Source organism: Gorilla gorilla, chromosome 10, assembly GCF_029281585.2.
Source record: "Gorilla gorilla gorilla isolate KB3781 chromosome 10, NHGRI_mGorGor1-v2.1_pri, whole genome shotgun sequence".
Classification (NCBI taxonomy): domain Eukaryota; kingdom Metazoa; phylum Chordata; class Mammalia; order Primates; family Hominidae; genus Gorilla; species Gorilla gorilla.
This window is the reverse complement of record NC_073234.2, coordinates 50,703,146-50,719,915: the sequence shown is the minus strand read 5'-3', so window position 1 is coordinate 50,719,915 and position 16,770 is coordinate 50,703,146. Positions and strand designations below refer to the sequence as shown.

The 16,770-nt window shown below is 42.7% G+C and overlaps 1 protein-coding gene and 1 non-coding gene across 5 annotated transcripts in view; both read left to right on the top strand.

Annotated features, from left to right (window-relative positions):
* Positions 1-16,770, top strand: part of DIP2B (disco interacting protein 2 homolog B) — a 245,725-nt gene that overhangs the window by 114,897 nt on the left and 114,058 nt on the right. For all 4 annotated transcript variants that reach the window (XM_019039091.2, XM_019039092.2, XM_055357229.2 and 1 more), the window contains exon 2: positions 8,420-8,491. In XM_019039091.2, the coding sequence (XP_018894636.2) occupies positions 8,420-8,491 (72 nt within the window). The remainder of the gene's footprint in view (positions 1-8,419; positions 8,492-16,770) is intronic.
* Positions 15,711-15,814, top strand: LOC115930274 (U6 spliceosomal RNA). Its single transcript, XR_004066927.1, has one exon. It is a non-coding gene; the product is annotated as a U6 spliceosomal RNA (small nuclear RNA).

Sequence of the window (16,770 nt, the reverse complement as noted above, 5' to 3'; positions counted from 1 at the left end):
GGGAGGCCAAGGCAGGTGGATCACTTGAGGTCAGGAGTTGGAGACCAGCCTGGCCAACATGGTGAAACCCTGTCTTTACTAAAAATACAAAAATTACCCGGCAGTGGTGGCATTTGCCCATAGTTCCAGCTACTTGGAAGGCTGAGGCAGGAGAAGCACTTGAACCCCAGAGGTGGAGGTTGCAGTGAGCCAAGATTGCACCACTATACTCCAACCTGGGCAACAGAGAGAGACTCCATCTCAAAAAAATAAAAGATGAAGGAGATTAAAAGAGACAGTTCAGCCAGGGTCCTGTTGAGGAGCAGAATTGTTAATACATTTTGGAAAGTCATCTGTATTTTGAAGTGATTCATAGTAATTGCTTATGTTGTTTGTTTATGGACAACAGGTTTTATTTTTTTAAATTGCATCTGATTTAGGGGCCACCTACAAATAACAATGGACAAAGAACAGCAAGAAAAAGGCCAGAGATTCTAGTCTAGCTTAGGCAAGACATTTAACTTTTCACATCTCAGTTCTTGTTCTCATGAAGGTAATGCCTTTTCCATTTATTGAAGAAGGTTTTCAGCCAAATCAAATGAATTGATGTCAGAATGTTTTGAAAAGTTAAAGAATAAAAAATTTAAAAGAATGTTTCGAAAAGTTAGATTGGTGGTGGTGTTATATAGTGCCATTTTTTGAAGAGTGAAGTAAATTGATGGGCCCATGAGGTGACTATCAACCCTCAACGTCAAGTGTCTGAGGATTTCGTGGTGAGGCACAAACGGCCAAGTCCTACCTCAGGTTAGGCTGCAGGAGTAGCAGCAGGGCCATCTCTGTTCATTGGTGATTGAAATTACAGCTTCTGTGTCTGTTGTTCCAAGCATGCCACTCTTTTCCAAACTCTGGGTTTGATAAACTGTGCATTCACCCTCAGTGTCTATCTCTCCTGACGGTCATCCTTAAAGACCTAACCCAAGAGCAACTTTTGTGATGTCTTCTCAGTCTTTCTGAAGTAGAATTTGGAGCGTCTCTGTAAAAATGAATATATGGTGGTGTTTAAGAGCAGGGGCTCTGGAGCCATTTCTGCCTGGATTCAAATCCTGATCACAGCACTTACTAGGTGTGACTGTAGGCAAATTGCTTAAACTTCTGTGACTCACTGTCCTCACCTATAAATTGAGAAAAATGATGATAATATCACCTGATAGGGCTGTTGTGAGGCTCTTGGAACAGAGACTGATACATAGGAGGCCCTTGATAAGTGTTATTTTACTTATATGTTCTTATCGAGTATTATAATTTTCATTACCATTCTCTCCTTGCTCCCATGGGACTTTGCAAATAATCTTGAGTGTAGCACTTGTACTTTTATTGTAATATTTGTTTAGACTGGGAACTCCTTGAAGGCAAAGATACTATTTTATTTATCTTTGTTTAATGACCTGCATATCATCCATTCAGTGCTCAAAAATGCTTTTCTTTCCTTCCCAAAGTCCCCCCGCCCTGTATCACCACCCCTGACGGCATAGCTGTGACTTTAAAGCAGGGTTGCATGGCACATGCTCTTTTATTTCCACTGGGGCAGAAAGTTTATGGCTGCAGCTGTAACCCTTGCTCTCTGTCCATTAAGACTGCTCCCGACAGAAAAAGTTATACGTATGACTTGATGACCCTCCAGAATTTTTCAGATGTTGTGTTTATTTAGCCCCTAATTGCTCAAGGTACTGCACAAGGTCATAAATGAAAGTGACTTAGCATTGCCACATTTCTTGGGAGATAGGAATCCTGAACAACTACCAAACATGGCCATGCCCATACAGAGCCAGTCAGCAGCAGAGTACAACTAGCAAACCACTAAGTGACTGTATCGTTAGGAATTTATATCACCTTTCTGATAAGAGAATGAAAAGCCAGACCCAAACCAAATGTCATCTGCTCCGTGAAGCATTCCTTTCCCTACTCAGGCCAAGATCGCGATGCTTCCTTCAGGGTTCCAGAAGGTGCTGCATTTGTGTACGTGTCTCCCATGGCGCTTAATTATAGAGTGTTAGTCATGTTTGTTTGCCTGTGCCTCTTCTCTGCGACATAATTGTCTACCCCTACCCCCACTTGGCCAGTAGGGTAGGCTTTTAGTAATGTTTGTTGATGTTATTTTCCATAGCCCAGACCCTATATTTTAAATCACAATGAAAACTTTGCAAGGGAGAGACTGTTTCCCATTTCACAGATGTAGAAACTGAGGCTCTGCTGAGCGCATTGGCTCACACCTGTAATCCCAACACTTTGGGAGGCCAAGGCAGGAGGATTGCTTGAGCCCAGGAGTTTGAGACCAGCCTGGGCAATAGTGAGACCATTGTCTCTATAAAAAAACTTTTTAAAAATTAGCTGGGTGTGATAGCACGCCCATCTGGTCCCAGATACTCGGGAGGCTGAGGCAGGAGGGTCACTTGAGCCCACAAGTGAGCCATGATCATGCCACTGCACTCCGGCCTGGGTGACAGAGTGAGACCCTGTCTTAGAAAAAGAAAGAAACAGATTTATCAAGAAATAAAACTTGTCTAGAGTCCTTTTGCCTCAGATGTGGTTCTATCTAGCTCAGACCCTTGAGCTCTTCACCACAGCAGTGTCACCCACCTGACTGGTGTAAATACACACTAACTGCTCACTACTTATGCGACTGTTCTTCCTACCACCTTGTGGCTTTTAGGAGGCTTGGGTGGCTGGCAGGCTCACGCACACCTCCTCACAGCCCTCTCTCAATCAACTTGAAGATGATTTGTGGGCCACTTGTGCCAAGCTGTTTTCATTGATCCCAGGTGGTGAGGAAAGAAGTTGGAAACATAAGTCCTTTATACTCAGCCTCACACATGTGTCTTTCTGTATGTCTGCTGCTGGCTGCTGAAGACTGTGGTAATTCTGATGCAGCTGGACAGTCTCACAGCGTGTGGGTCCCAGACTTGCCACGACCAGTCTCTTGTTGGTTTAGGTCAGTGTCTTCATACAAGGCTCTATGCCTGCCTCCACTCCTGCCAAGCGCTGCAGGCACCTGGACAAAAGACGTTACTCTAGTGGGAGGGGAAGGCTAATCCTCCCTGTATTTATTTCTCAAAAAAACTTGAACAACAGGTTTACCTTATATGCCATTTTAATGCAAATTTTATATAGGTATCATTATGATTCTCCTTTATGTTCTATATGCCACATGGCAAAAAGTCTGTTCTGAGTAAGAAAGCCTGTGGTGTGACTCAGTGTCTGAGCTCCAGAGGTTCTGTGCTCTCCCTTGTGGCTGGATAGCCCAGCCAGCATTCTTCCCCCTCCTCCCAATCAGTTCCCTCGTCACATTCAGTCTGCAGAACCATCCAGCATACACCGGACAGGATTCCCCACTGCAGCAATTTTCAAACTTGCCTGGCTTTAGGACTCATTGGAAGATGCTTGTTAGAAGTAGAGATTTCTGGATCTTAATCCAGACTTAGTGCATCCGAGTCTCCATGGGAGGGGTCTGGGAATTCGTATTTTTGCAAGTTCCTTGGGAGAATCTTAAAAATTGGACAAGGTTGAAAAACATTGCTTTAGTGCAGCAAAATCTGTGTAAGTACAGGTGGTGAGGATGATTTAAGAGCACAGACTATAAGTGGCAACCACAGAAATGTGAAATAACAGATTCTCACTGAATTCTTTCTGTCTGGTCTTGCCCTCTAGCTAAGGGATGTATCTATATCTGGCTTGGAGTTCTTTAGCTTTTAGTGCCTTGTGATTTATATATTATTCCTCTCTTCAGGCAGTCCAAGCATTGCTTTTTTGTTCACCTTTAAGGTCTAGCTGTCAAGTTTCAGTAAACTTCTGGTCCACTAAATTCCATTCCCTGAACCTTTCAGCTCTTGCTAAAGAACTCTTTTTCTCCCATTTCTAGTTTTCCACCCAAGTACACATGTCTGTTTGATTTATTATTCTCTCACTGCCTCAATTTTATTAATTCATTCAGTCACTCGTTCAACAAGCATCTATTGTGCCAGGCTGTGGGCGGGCTACAGTGATGAACAAGACACAATCCCTGCCCTCAAGTGCACAGTCTAGTAGGGAGACATGGGGTGTAAACACATAATTAAAATACCAGTGGTGTGCTAAGTGCTATCACAGACATGTATGCAGATTTGTAGGCGCACTAGGAGGAAGTAGTGGAAGGCATCACAGAGGGGTGACTTTTGAGCACAGGGTCTTGTAGTCAGAAAACGGGGAGGGGGGGCATTTTAAAGTTACTGTAGGCCTAGCATTGTAGTCCTCACATTCTCACTGCAGCTCAGCTTCTTCCAGGTCTCCTTAATTTCTTTGCTCGTTTGTGGATCTGATGGAGCTAATTGGCATGGCTGAACTAGACTGTCTTGATTGACCTCTTTCAAAACCTGAGGTGGTTAGTAGTTGATTAACATCCAGGATGCCAAATCTAACAGATTGTCCCACGATCATTTACTGACATTGCCTGACTGAGACTTAAGCACTGAAGAAAGCTTTTTAAAGGCCTTTCACTTTGTCACTTTGCCAGATGTGTTCTGAGCCATCAGAAGTGGCCTTTGTGCCAGGGTAGGGGGTGGAGGTAGGAGATCTTGTGAGTGGCGAATGGAACAGAAGAATGCTCTGGTATTTCTTTTACAATAAAAGACATGGTTTCCTGTTTCTAATGACGGTTTCCTTGGTAGGCTTCTGTACCCCTGTTAGCTGTATGTACTGTTTGAAATTCCCCGAAGTCTTGAGTTGGCTGATTTGAAAAGGTTTAATTAATTTTTTTAACAAAAATTCACAGTTTCTGTATTTTACTAGGGAAACAGATGAAGGACCATTGTGATTAAATTTGTATAGTGTAGTAAGTAGTCATGATTGAAGTTTTAAAATATTTATTGTTTCTTGAAATAACGTTCATTGCAGAAAAATTAGAAAATAAGAGCAAGAAGGAAAAGAAACTATAAAACCACTTCATAATCTTGCAAGCCATAACTAACCACTGTTAATATTTTGGTGGGTAAACATGCACACTTTTCCAGTGCATACACAGAAAAAAATTTTACATGTGTGCAAACACATTATTCTTTTTTTTTTTTTGAGATGGAGTTTCACTCTTGTTGCCCAGGCTGCAGTACAGCGGTGTGATCTCAGCTTACCGCAGTAACCTCTGCCTCCTGTGTTCAAGCGATTCTCCTGCCTCAGTCTCCTGAGTAGCTGAGACTACAGGCATGCGCCACCACTCTCAGCTAATTTTTGTATTTTTAGCAGAGACAGGGTTTCACCATGCTGGCTAGGCTGGTCTCGAACTCCTGACCTTAGGTGATCTGTGTGCCTCGGCCTCCCAAAGTGCTGGGATTACAGGCGTGAGCCACCTCGCCCAGCTATTTTTTTTTTTTTTTTTTTACCCGATCCAATGACCTATCAAAAATATCATTCTTAAAATTGAATATACTGTGTAAACCATCTTGTTAGCAAATATACACCTATGGACCATTCATTCTTAGAAAGATGTGTACTTTTGAATTAATAGAAATCAGGCTTAGTTTTTAAAAATCAAACTCTACTAAAGTATATAAAACAGGCCAGGTGTGGCTCACACCTGTAATTCTAGCACTTTGGGAGGCCGTGATGAGAGGATTGCTTGAGCCCAGGAGTTCAAGACCAGCCTGAGCAACAAAGCGAGATTCTGTCTTGAGAAAAAATTTAAAAACTAGCCAGGCATGGCGGTGTGCCAGCCACTTGGGAGGCTGAGGTGGGAAGATCCCTTGAGCCCAGGAGTTTGAGGTTGCCGTGAGCTATGATCACACCACTGCACTCCCTCCAGCTTGGGTGATAGAGGGAGACCCTGCCTCCAAAATATATGTATCTACACACACACACACACACACACACACACACTCTCTCTCTCTCTCTCTCTCTCTCTCTCTCTCTCTCTCTCTCACTCACCCAAGGATAAACAATTTAGTATATAGCCTTCCAGACACACACACACACACACACACTCTCTCTCACCCAAGGATAAACAATTTAGTATATAGCCTTCCAGATTATTTTCTGTGTATATGCAAACATACCTATTACTGTTTTTAAAAAATTTTTAAATTTTTTACAGAATCAGATTATGTTATACCTACTGTTCTGCAGCTTGCCTTTTACACGTAATGTATTACATCTCCTGTGGCAATATATTTGGATTACTTGCCCATTATTATATAGATTAGAGTTTTTCATCCTCAGCACTGCTGGCATTTTGGGCTGGATAAATCTTTGTTGTGGGACATTGCAGGTTGTTAGCAGCATCCCTGGCCTCTATCCCCTAGATGCCAGTAGCACCTCTTCTTCCATGGTGACAAAAAATGTTTCCGAACATTGTCACATGTCTCCTGGGGGACAAAACTCTCCTAGTTGAAAGCCACTGATATAGATGGTCTATAATATAAGCATCTAGATTGCTGCCAGTTTGTTTTTTTACTGTGAACAGTAGAGTACAGGATACTCTTACTGATTTTTGTGCACGTGTGTGAATGTTATCATTGAATAAATTCTTAGGAGTACAGCTGCTGAATCAATTTTGATAGAAACTTGCAAATTACTCTAAGAGGATTGTATCATTTTATTTTGCAACTATATCCCAATGATTCCAAATCTCTCTTTCCTGAGTTCTAGATCCATAAAACCAACTGTTGATTAGCTGTCTCTTCTTGTGTGTCCCACAGGCCTGTCCTAAGCTTAACTCTTCTTCAGCCTCACCAAACACACACCTCAAGCGAGAAACCAGCTCCACCCTACTTTCTTTCTTTCTTTTTTCCTGAGACAGAGTCTTGCTCTGTTGCCCAGGCTGGAGTGCAGTGGCGCGATCTCGGCTCACTGCAACCACCGCCTCCCGGGTTCAAGCAATTCTCCTGCCTCAGTCTCCTGAGTAGCTGGGATTACAGACATGTGCCACCACACCCAGCTAATTTTTTGTATTTTTAGTAGAGACAGGGTTTCACCGTGTTGGCCAGGTTGGTCTTGAACTCCCAACCTTGTGATCCACCCGCCTCGACCTACTGAAGTGCTGGGATTACAGGCATGAGCCACTGCACCTGGCCCCTATTTTCAAGCAGTCAGCAAATCCTATGGTCTTCCTCTTAATTCATTCACTTCATTCATCCCTTCTACCACTGTCTTTAATTCAAGCTACTACTTACTCTTATCCAGATCTCTGTAGTAGCACTGGACCAACATCTCTACTCCTTCTGGCTTTTAGTCTTGGTTCCTGACAACTCATTCTCCCAGCAAGGGTGAACTTGCTGCAGTGCAGTGTTAAGTCCTCTGCTCTAGCCCTTTTTAGTGATCCCTGCTTCCTCTCCATCATCCACTGCAGCATTGGAGGCTGAGGCCAACAGCACCTGACATTTATCACCCTTGATTGCAAATTTGTATCCATCAGACATGCTTTTTTCCCCTAATAAGTGAATATTAAAATTTTGAATGTTTAAAGTACTTTTAATACTACAATTTGACTTTTTTTCCTGTTTTATATATTAGGTTCTACGTAAGGCTTCACAGTAAATAAAGTTATCTCTTATTTTAAAAGGTTCTTTTTCAGAAAACAGTGCTCTGTCATGTCACCTCACCACATCTTTTATCCCTCAGCTTTAAATCACTCATTCTCCCTTAACTTCCTCTTGTTTCTCTGCATTTCCTGTTCCTTTTAACCCTACTCTCTACTCATTTATCTATTTCTGTTTCCTTAGTACCTAGTCCATTTCTTGCCACTTCAACTACAGATTTTCTCCTGTATTTATCAGTTTATCCTTATTGCATTTGTTGTATATGCACTAATTTGTGCATCATACATACTTTTAAATTTAACCTTGTGGAAAGGAGAGCCACATGAGTAAATAAGACAAAGCATTGAACCAAGGGGAGAGGATATGGGAATTCCAGTCCCAGGTTCCAGCACAGGTGTTAGGGTACAGAAAGTCCTTTTAATTATCCCATCCAGAGCCTGAACTTTGTCTTCTCTTACTTTTATGTGGTTCTGTATAGCAATATAAGTGAATACCTCAGAAACCAGTTGTACTCATTTGGTAAATTGAAACTCCAGAGAGAAATCGTTGTCAGCCTTGCCGCATTCCATTTTGGGATATCTTAAATACCAAGGAAGCTGGGGATGCCTAGGAACTTGGGGATCTCTGTCATGGTATACAACATATTGCTATGCAAGATTGGTTTTGGGACAAGCTCTACAGTATTCTACAGGAAGTCAGCTCCAAGCCTGTGGGAAATCATACATAGCAAAATCCTTGGCAAAGAACCATACATTCCCCCCCCCCAACCCCCTGCCTCTATATGGGGTAGTTCTATAACTCTGTAATTAATTTTATTTTTACATTGGAAAACCACAGAGTAAGAATAATGCATAACCTATTTCTGTTTCTTACTATTTTAGGGGACATCACCCAGAAGGGCTATGAAAAGAAAAGGTCCAAACTCCTATCTCCTTACAGCCCGCAGACACAAGGTAGGCAATAAAAAATGGTTTCAACTTTTTCAGTATTTTTACACCAAAAAGATGCTGTCTTACAAGACCTCTATCTTTTGTTTGTTCCTGTTTTTCCCTCCCTTCCTCACCAGGGGAGAGAAAAAAACGGAAGGAAAGAAAGGAGGAAATGAATCTTAATGAGCATCTGCTGTGTGCTAGGCACTTTTAAAAATACCTAAGGTCATCAGATAATTTACACAGAACTTGGGTGGTAGTGTGTGAAAGACTATGCATAACTGAGATGATTCCATGGCAGAAAATTCCAAGCCATGGAAAAACCACATCGTATTTATGATGGTGCACAAACCGTGATGAAGAAGAGCAAGAGGGAGGAAGGAAGGACAGATCCCCTATCGAATGGCAATACTTGAGGATTGGGGGGTAAAACCCTAAATGAACTTGTGGATTAATTCAAAGCCAGACTTACTGCTTCTATAGAGAGACTAGCACATTGTTTATATATCAGAAAGTCCTGAGTTAATTTCATGCTTAATTCCAAAGGGGTTGCCATAACCTTTGCCCCTAAGCAAGGCTGTCTCTAAATAATCATCATATTTTTAAAGTTACTCAGATTGCAGGATTTCCTTTGATAGCCTGTTTCTGCTTATATCACTTTTACTATAGGGTGTTTTGTCTTTATTTCTGATTTTCTACCCCCTTCAACCAAAGTGTGTTTCTGCAAGCCTGTTCTTTGTGGAACTAATGGCTTTTTTTTTTTTTTTACTGAATTATAAATACCATGAGGACTTTGTATCTCCCACAGTTCTCATAGTAAGTTTTGCACAGGGTTTATGGCCTGTAAATATTTGTTGAATGAACAGTGGAATAAATAGATAAATAATGGTGATATACCAATATATTTCTTTGACGTGCTTGTTTTATTTCCTGTATTGTTCTTGGAAATACCTTCATAGAGAAACTAGTAGGTCAATACACTGACAGCTAATTTAAGATATCTCAATGAATAGGTGTATGTAGAAATGAATTGAGAGAAAAGAGGTGGAAATTGGGCCAGCGACAGCTAATGAAAAGCCAGCTTTTGCTGAGCAAGGCATGACCTAGGGGTTGAGGAGGGTACCTTGATTTGCTGCTTATTGTGGATCTGGCCCAAGCCTCTGAAGGCCCAGAGATTTACTTGAGTCACTTGGTGTAAAAGCAATAGCTCAACAAGAGGTATAACTGTAAAAAGGACCACAATTTGTTATCCGTAGTCAGGCTACGCAGAAACCAAATCATGTTCAAAAATCAATTTATTAATTTACTATGAGAAATTTTTTTTTTTTAGACAGAATCTTGCTCTGTCACCCAGGTGGGAGCGCAGTGGTGCGATCATGGTTCACTACAGCCTCAATCTCCCAGGTTCAAATGATCCTCCTGCCTCAGCCTCCTGAGTAGCTGGAACTACAGGTGTGCGCCACCACACCCAGTTAATTATTTTTTGTAGAGTTGGGGTCTCACTTTATTGCCCAGGCTGGTCTTGAACTCCTGAGCTCAAGTAGTACTGCCACCTCAGCCTCCCAGAGTGTGGGGGTTATAGGTGTGAGCCACCACGCCTGGCCTACTATGAGAAATCTGTATGGTCAGCACATTCTTGCCCCATGGGCAAGCCTATAATGGGAACCAAATCATTTGCTTAGTGAGCATGGATTTGATGAATCAGTTGTTTAATTGCAGTAGGCCAAGAGAATGTGGCATATCCCTCCCCCAGTAGGGATGGCCTTGCAGGTGACTTCACAGGGGAAATAGAAGGCATACGATGACAACTCCTTCAACTTCCTGATGCCACACTTCCAACATCTGTCCCCTTCCATGATTACTTCCTTCCTTCTGGTTAAAAAGATTATCTGTTCCTCCTGGCCAAGGACAGTCCTTCTACCTATGCTTTAGATCCCAACCCCTCCTCCTTTTCCCCAAACCTTATACTATCCAATGGCACCAAGCATAGGGCAGTGAGAGCAGTCTACCTGGGTGCAGTCAGTAAGGCACACAGTATCTGTAGAGAACTTAAAAAGCAATGATGGGCCGAGCGTGGAGGCTCACGCCGTAATTCCAGTACTTTGGGAGGCCGAGGCGGGTGGATCACATGAAGTCAGGAGTTCAAGACCAGCCTGGCCAACATGGCAAAACCCCATCTCTACTAAAAATACAAGAATTAGCCGGGCGTGGTGCTGCACACCTGTAATGCCAGCTACTTGGGATGCTGAGGCAGGAGAATTGCTTGAACCCAGGAGGCAAAGGTTGCAGTAAAGCAAGATCATGCCACTGTACTCCAGCCTAGGCCACAGAGCAAGACTCCGTCTCAAAAATAAATAAATAAATAAATAAAAATATAAAAAGCAATGATGAAAACGACAAAAAATTGGTCTGCTTTTTACTAAAAAGTGTCACTGTGTGCAGCAATTCTAAATGCTGTAATAAAGACCTCTGCTGCTGAGGCAGACAGCTGCATTGCCCCATTGGTATGCCGTTGCTGTCAGGTCCTCATCTCTATCGTAGAGTCATTCTCTCTGTCTCGTACAGTCACTCTCTCAGCCATATTCGTCCCTCAGCAGTTCATCATGCTTATTACTGTCTATTTAAAAAATAATCCTCCATTTACTTGTCAGCCACTTCCATTTTCACCCTCTTTGTTGCCCCTTTCTAATCAAACTGCTCAGAACTGTCTATACTTAAACACTATTTTCTCAAATGCTCACTTCTCAGCCCGTTTTAGTTCCTTCTGGAGCTATTGCCATCTAATCTCAGTAGTATTCAGCACCCTGTCTCTCAAAACTCTTATTTTGAATCTCTCTTCTTATCTTCTTTTCTTTCATTCTTGTTTTTGTTTTGAGCAGGGTCTGGCTCTGTCGCCCAGGCTGGAGTGCAGTGGTGTGATCTGGGTTAATTGCAACCTCTGCCTCCCAGGCGCAAGCGATCCTCCCGCCTCACCCTCCCAAGTAGCTGGGACTACAGGCATGAGCTCCCACACCCAGCTAATTTTTGTATTTTTTTTTGTAGAGACAGGGTTTTGCCATGTTGTCCAAGCTGGTATTGAACTACTGAGCTTAAGCAATCCACCCGTCTCAGCCTCCCAAAGTGCTGGGATTACAGGCGTCAGCCACCATGTCCTACCTACTCTTCTTATTTTCTTACCCTTCACTTCCTGCTGCTCCTGGTCTTTCTTGCAGGCTCATTTTTGTCTGTTAAATGTTAGATTTCTCAAGTTAAGGACCAAGACTTCTTGCCTTCTCACTCCATATCAGTGGTTCTCAAATTGTAGCAAGCCCTCAGAATCACTGGAGGGCTTGTTAATACACAGACTGCAGGGCCACATTTTCAGGTTCAGAGTTTGTGATTCATCTGGTCCAGGGTGAGGCCTGAGAATAAGCATTTTTGTTAATTTCCCAGGTAATGTTGAGCTTGGTGGTCCAGGGACCACACTTTGAGAACCAATGCTGTATCTCTCTAGATTATTTCAGCCACACCTGTGACTTTAATTATCATTTGAATTTAGGTAACTCCTAAATATGTATCTTCAACCCGATCTCTTCCGAGCCCCTGATCCGTAGATCCAACTGCATACTTAACATCTCCACTTATATACCTTAAAGGCATCACCATTTCAACATATCCAAAATTTAAATTTATGACTTCTGCACCCTGCCTCTACCACCATTACTAACCCCTCCCTGCATGCATTCCCCAGAAAACCAACTACAACATCCAACCTGCTCCTGTGCTTCTAGTTTTCTCTTTTGAGTGAATACAACCCACATTCATAAGCCCAGCAAGTTACAGGCTTAAAAGTCATCTTCAACGTCCCTGTCTTCCTTCCCTTCTTTTGTTACCAAGCCCTATCAGTTTTCTGTTTCTTCTTGAGCCAGTTTTGGTAAATTTAATTTAATTTTTTTTTTTTTTATGAGACAGAGTCCTTGCTCTGTCGCCAGGCTGGAGTGCAGTGGCGCGATCTTGGCTCACTGCAACCTCCACCTCCCAGGTTCAAGCGATTCTCCTGCCTCAGCCTCCCAAGTAGCTGAGACTACAGGCATGTGCCACCACGCCTAGCTAATTTTTATATTTTTAGTAGAGACAGGGTTTCACCATGTTGGCCAGGATAGTCTCCATCACTTGACCCTGTGATCCACCTGCCTCGGCCTCCCAAAGTGCTGGGATTACAGGTGTGAGCCACTGTGCCCGGCCAAACTCAATTTTTCTAGGAAATTGTTTTGTTTAGTTTTCAAAGTTATTTATAATATTCTCTTTATTTGTAAACCCTCTGCTTTATGTTGCTTGTCTCCCCTCCCCTCTTGTCTTTCTTCTCTTCTCTCTCTCTCTCTGACAGATCTGTGGATTTGTCAGTTTTCCATGTAATTCTGTCAAGTTTTGCTTTATATGTTTTAAAGCTATGTTATTAGGTACATTCAAATTAAGAATTATAATCTTCCTTGTAAATTGTTTCTTCTTTCATGAGTAACTGTGTTTGTCCCTATGGTGTTTTTTTATCCTAAGGCTTTAAAAAACAAATCTAAACATCGTTATTAGACATCTTAATTCTCTTAAAGGACACAAGGACTTTAGAATGCTTTGATGTTGATCACCATGACTTCTTCTTTCTTTTTTTTTTTTTTTTTTTGAGACTGATTTTCACTCTTGTTGCCCAGGCTGGAGTGCAATGGCGTGATCTCGGCTCACCGCAACCTCCGCCTCCCTGGTTCAAGCGATTCTCCTACCTCAGCCTCCTGAGTAGCTGGGATTACAGGCATGTGTCACCATGCCCGGCTAATTTTGTAGTTTTAGTAGAGACAGGATTTCTCCATGTTCGTCAGGCTGGTCTTGAACTCCTGACCTCAGGTGATCCACCCACCTTGGCCTCCCAAAGTGCTGGGATTACAGGTGTGAGCCACCATGCCTGGCCATCCACCACTTCTTATCTTACATTTTAGTATCACCTTTATTTTAGTACGCCTTCAACTATCAGTTACTGTTTTATGTAGTTAACAATAGTTACTATCCATTTCTTTACTATTCCTTCTTCTGCCTCACGCTTTCTCAGGTCAGTTTCCTCCTCCTCCTTCTTTTCTTTTTTTGAGACAGGGTCTCACTCTGTCGCCCAGGCTGGAGTGCGGTGCTGTGATCTTTGCTCACCGCAACCTCCATGGACCTCCTGGGTTCAAGCGATTTTTTTTTTTTTTGAGACGGAGTCTCCCTCTGTCACCAGGCTGGAGTGCAGTGGCCCAGTCTTGGCTCACTGCAACCTCTACCTCTTGGGTTCAAGCGATTCTCCTGCCTCAGCCTCCCGAGTAGCTGAGATTACAGGCACCTGCCACCACACTCGGCTAATTTTTGTATTTTTAGTAGGGACGGGGTTTCACCATGTTGGCCAGGATGGTCTCGATCTCTTGACCTCGTGATCCACCTGCCTCGGCCTCCCAAAGAGGTGGGATTACAGGCATGAGCCACCGTGCCCGGCCCTGATTCAAGCGATTCTTGTGCCTCAGCTTCCCCAGTAGCTGGGATTACAGGTTTGTGCCACCACACCCAGCTAATTTTCGTATTTTTAGTAGAGACGGAGTTTCACCATATTGCCCAGGTTGGTCTCGAACTCTTGGCCTCAACTGATCTGCCCACCTCAGCCTCCCAAAGTCCTCGGATTGCAAGCATGAGCCACTATGTCTGGCTAAATCTTCTTCTTCTTAAAGCACATTTTTTAGTAGCCAAATACTTTAGCGAGGGTCTCTCAGTGGTAAATTCTTTCATTTTGTGTTTTTCACTTTATTTGACCATTTTATTCATTAACAATGTCCTTCCCAAAAAGGGGTGGTTTGTAGGGTTGGGTAATTTATGTTATATACATTCCATGTCAAAAGAAGAGATTACCCTTTGGCATATTTACCCCATATGTCTTTGTAAATTTTGAAGGAAGCCATTTAATTTGACTTTTTTTTTTTTTCCTAAATAGAGAGAAGGTCTCACTTATGTTGCCCAGGCTGTTCTCGAACTCCTGAGCTCACGTGATCCTCCCGCCTCCGCCTTCCAAAAGTGCTAGGATTACAGGTGTGGGCTACCACGCCCTGCCTAGTTTGACTTTTTAAATGGCATTGGAATGCAAATTTAAACTTTATTAAACTTTATTAAAGTTTAGTAGAGTTGGACTGGGTTCAGTGGCTCACGCCTGTACTCCCGGCACTTTGGGAGGCCGAGGTGGGCCGGAGGTCGGGAGTTCGAGACCAGCCTGACCAACGTGGAGAAACCCCATCTCTACTAAAAATACAAAATTAGCCAGGCATGGTGTCGCATGCCTGTAATCCCAGCTACTTGGGAGGCTGAAGCAGGAGAATAGTTTGAATCTGGGAGATGGAGGTTGCAGTGAGCCAAGATTGTGCCACGGCACTCCAGCCTGGGTGACAGAGCGAGACTCTGTCTCAAAACAAAACAAAACAAAAAAAAGGTAACATTCTCACTACTGTCTTTTTATTTATTTTTTATTATTATTTTTATTATTTTTGAGACAGAGTCTCGCTCTGTCACCCAGGCTGGAGTGCAGTGGCGTGATCTCGGCTCACTGCAACCTCCACCTCCCGGGATCAAGTGATTCTCCTGCGTCAGCCTCCTGAGTAGCCAGGATTACAGGCATGTGCTACCACACCTGGCTAATTTTTGTATTTTCAGTAGAGACAAGGTTTCACCATGTTGGCCAGGCTGGTCTCAAACTCCTGACCTCAAGTAATCCGCCTCCCTTGGCCTCCCGAAGTGCTGAGATTACACGTGAGCCACTGCACCTGGTCTAATCACTAGTATCTTTTTAAATAAAAAGTTAATACTACAACATTTTATTACTGGGATTATTGTGTGCACATGCTCCTTACCTAAAAATTTAGTGAGTGATTTTTTTTCTTAAAAAATAATTAGAGACAGGATCTCGCTATGTTGCTCAGGCTGGTCTCAAACTCCTGGGCTCAAGCGATCCTTCTGCCTCAGCCTCCTAAAGTTCTGGGATTACAGGTGTGAGCCACCTCTCCCTGCCTTGTGAATGATTTTTTGTGTGTGTGGAATTGATCTGTAGTTATCTTGGGTTGCATATTTGTGTATATTGTATACTTCTTTTCTCAAATGTTACATAAATCTTTAAAACAGGACTTCAGAAAAAATTAACAGTTGTAACAGGAAATATGGAAGATAATGCAAGTTTGAAGAAAATATTTGAGTAGTAAGTAATGGAGTGCTTGCTTTGGCAGTACATATACTAAAACTAGAACAATATAGAGATTAGTATGGCCCCTGTGCAATGATGACATGCAAATTCATGATGCGTTTCATCTTTTTAGAACATTAGACCTGAGTGATATGTCATTGTGTAAGGAAAAATAACATGCAAAAAATAAACTGAAAAAGGAAGTAGTAGAAATTTAGTATGGACAAGTTTGGTTAATATTAAGCATGGCTGGCTGGGCTCAGTAGCTCATGCCTGTAATCCCAGCACTTTGGTTGGCTGAGGCAGGATGATCACTTGAGACCAGCCTGGGCAACATAGTGAGACCTCATCTCTACAAAAAAATCAAAAAATTTGCCAGGTGTGGTGGCGCGCACCTGTGGTCCCAGCTACTCAGGAGGCTGAGGCGGGAGGATTGCTTGAGCCTGGGAGGTTGAGGCTGCAGTGAGCTGTGATTGTGCCACTGCATGCCAGCTTGGTTGACAGAGCGAGACCCTGTCTCCAAAAATAAGAAAAACTAACTTAATTCAGTAGCATCATAGGGATTAGGTTCTAAAGTCACTGTATGGCAAAAATCTGCTTCAAAATTACCCTAAAAAATCACTTAAACCTCCCAGCATTGGAACTGACAGTTGTTTCTTTAGTTAAACAAGAGCCATACCTTATCTGGTATTTAAGGGCCATGCTGTCTTTTAACAAATTAAAATTTATAAGATTAAAGATGAAAAATTCAGGTCCTCAAAACGCTCCCACTTTGAGAGGCATGAGAGAAATGAAGATACGGCAGATTCACACCTCCCATTTCTTGCTCATTCTGAGCTGTCTGCTCTTTGAAAGGAATGGCCCACAGAACATCTTTCAGTAGTTGGAAGCTACTGTGGCCAAGTATAAAGCTTCCCACATGTCTCAATTAGCAGACTTCCAGGGAGAAGTGGCCAGGAAATTGACTCTTTCTTTTGGCATGGCCCAAAGAATTGAAGTTTCAAACCACACGCATTCTAACTTCTCTGTAAATTAGTCACTCTTGGCCACTCTTGTAGTTGCAGGAAAATGGAAGATTTTGTGTACA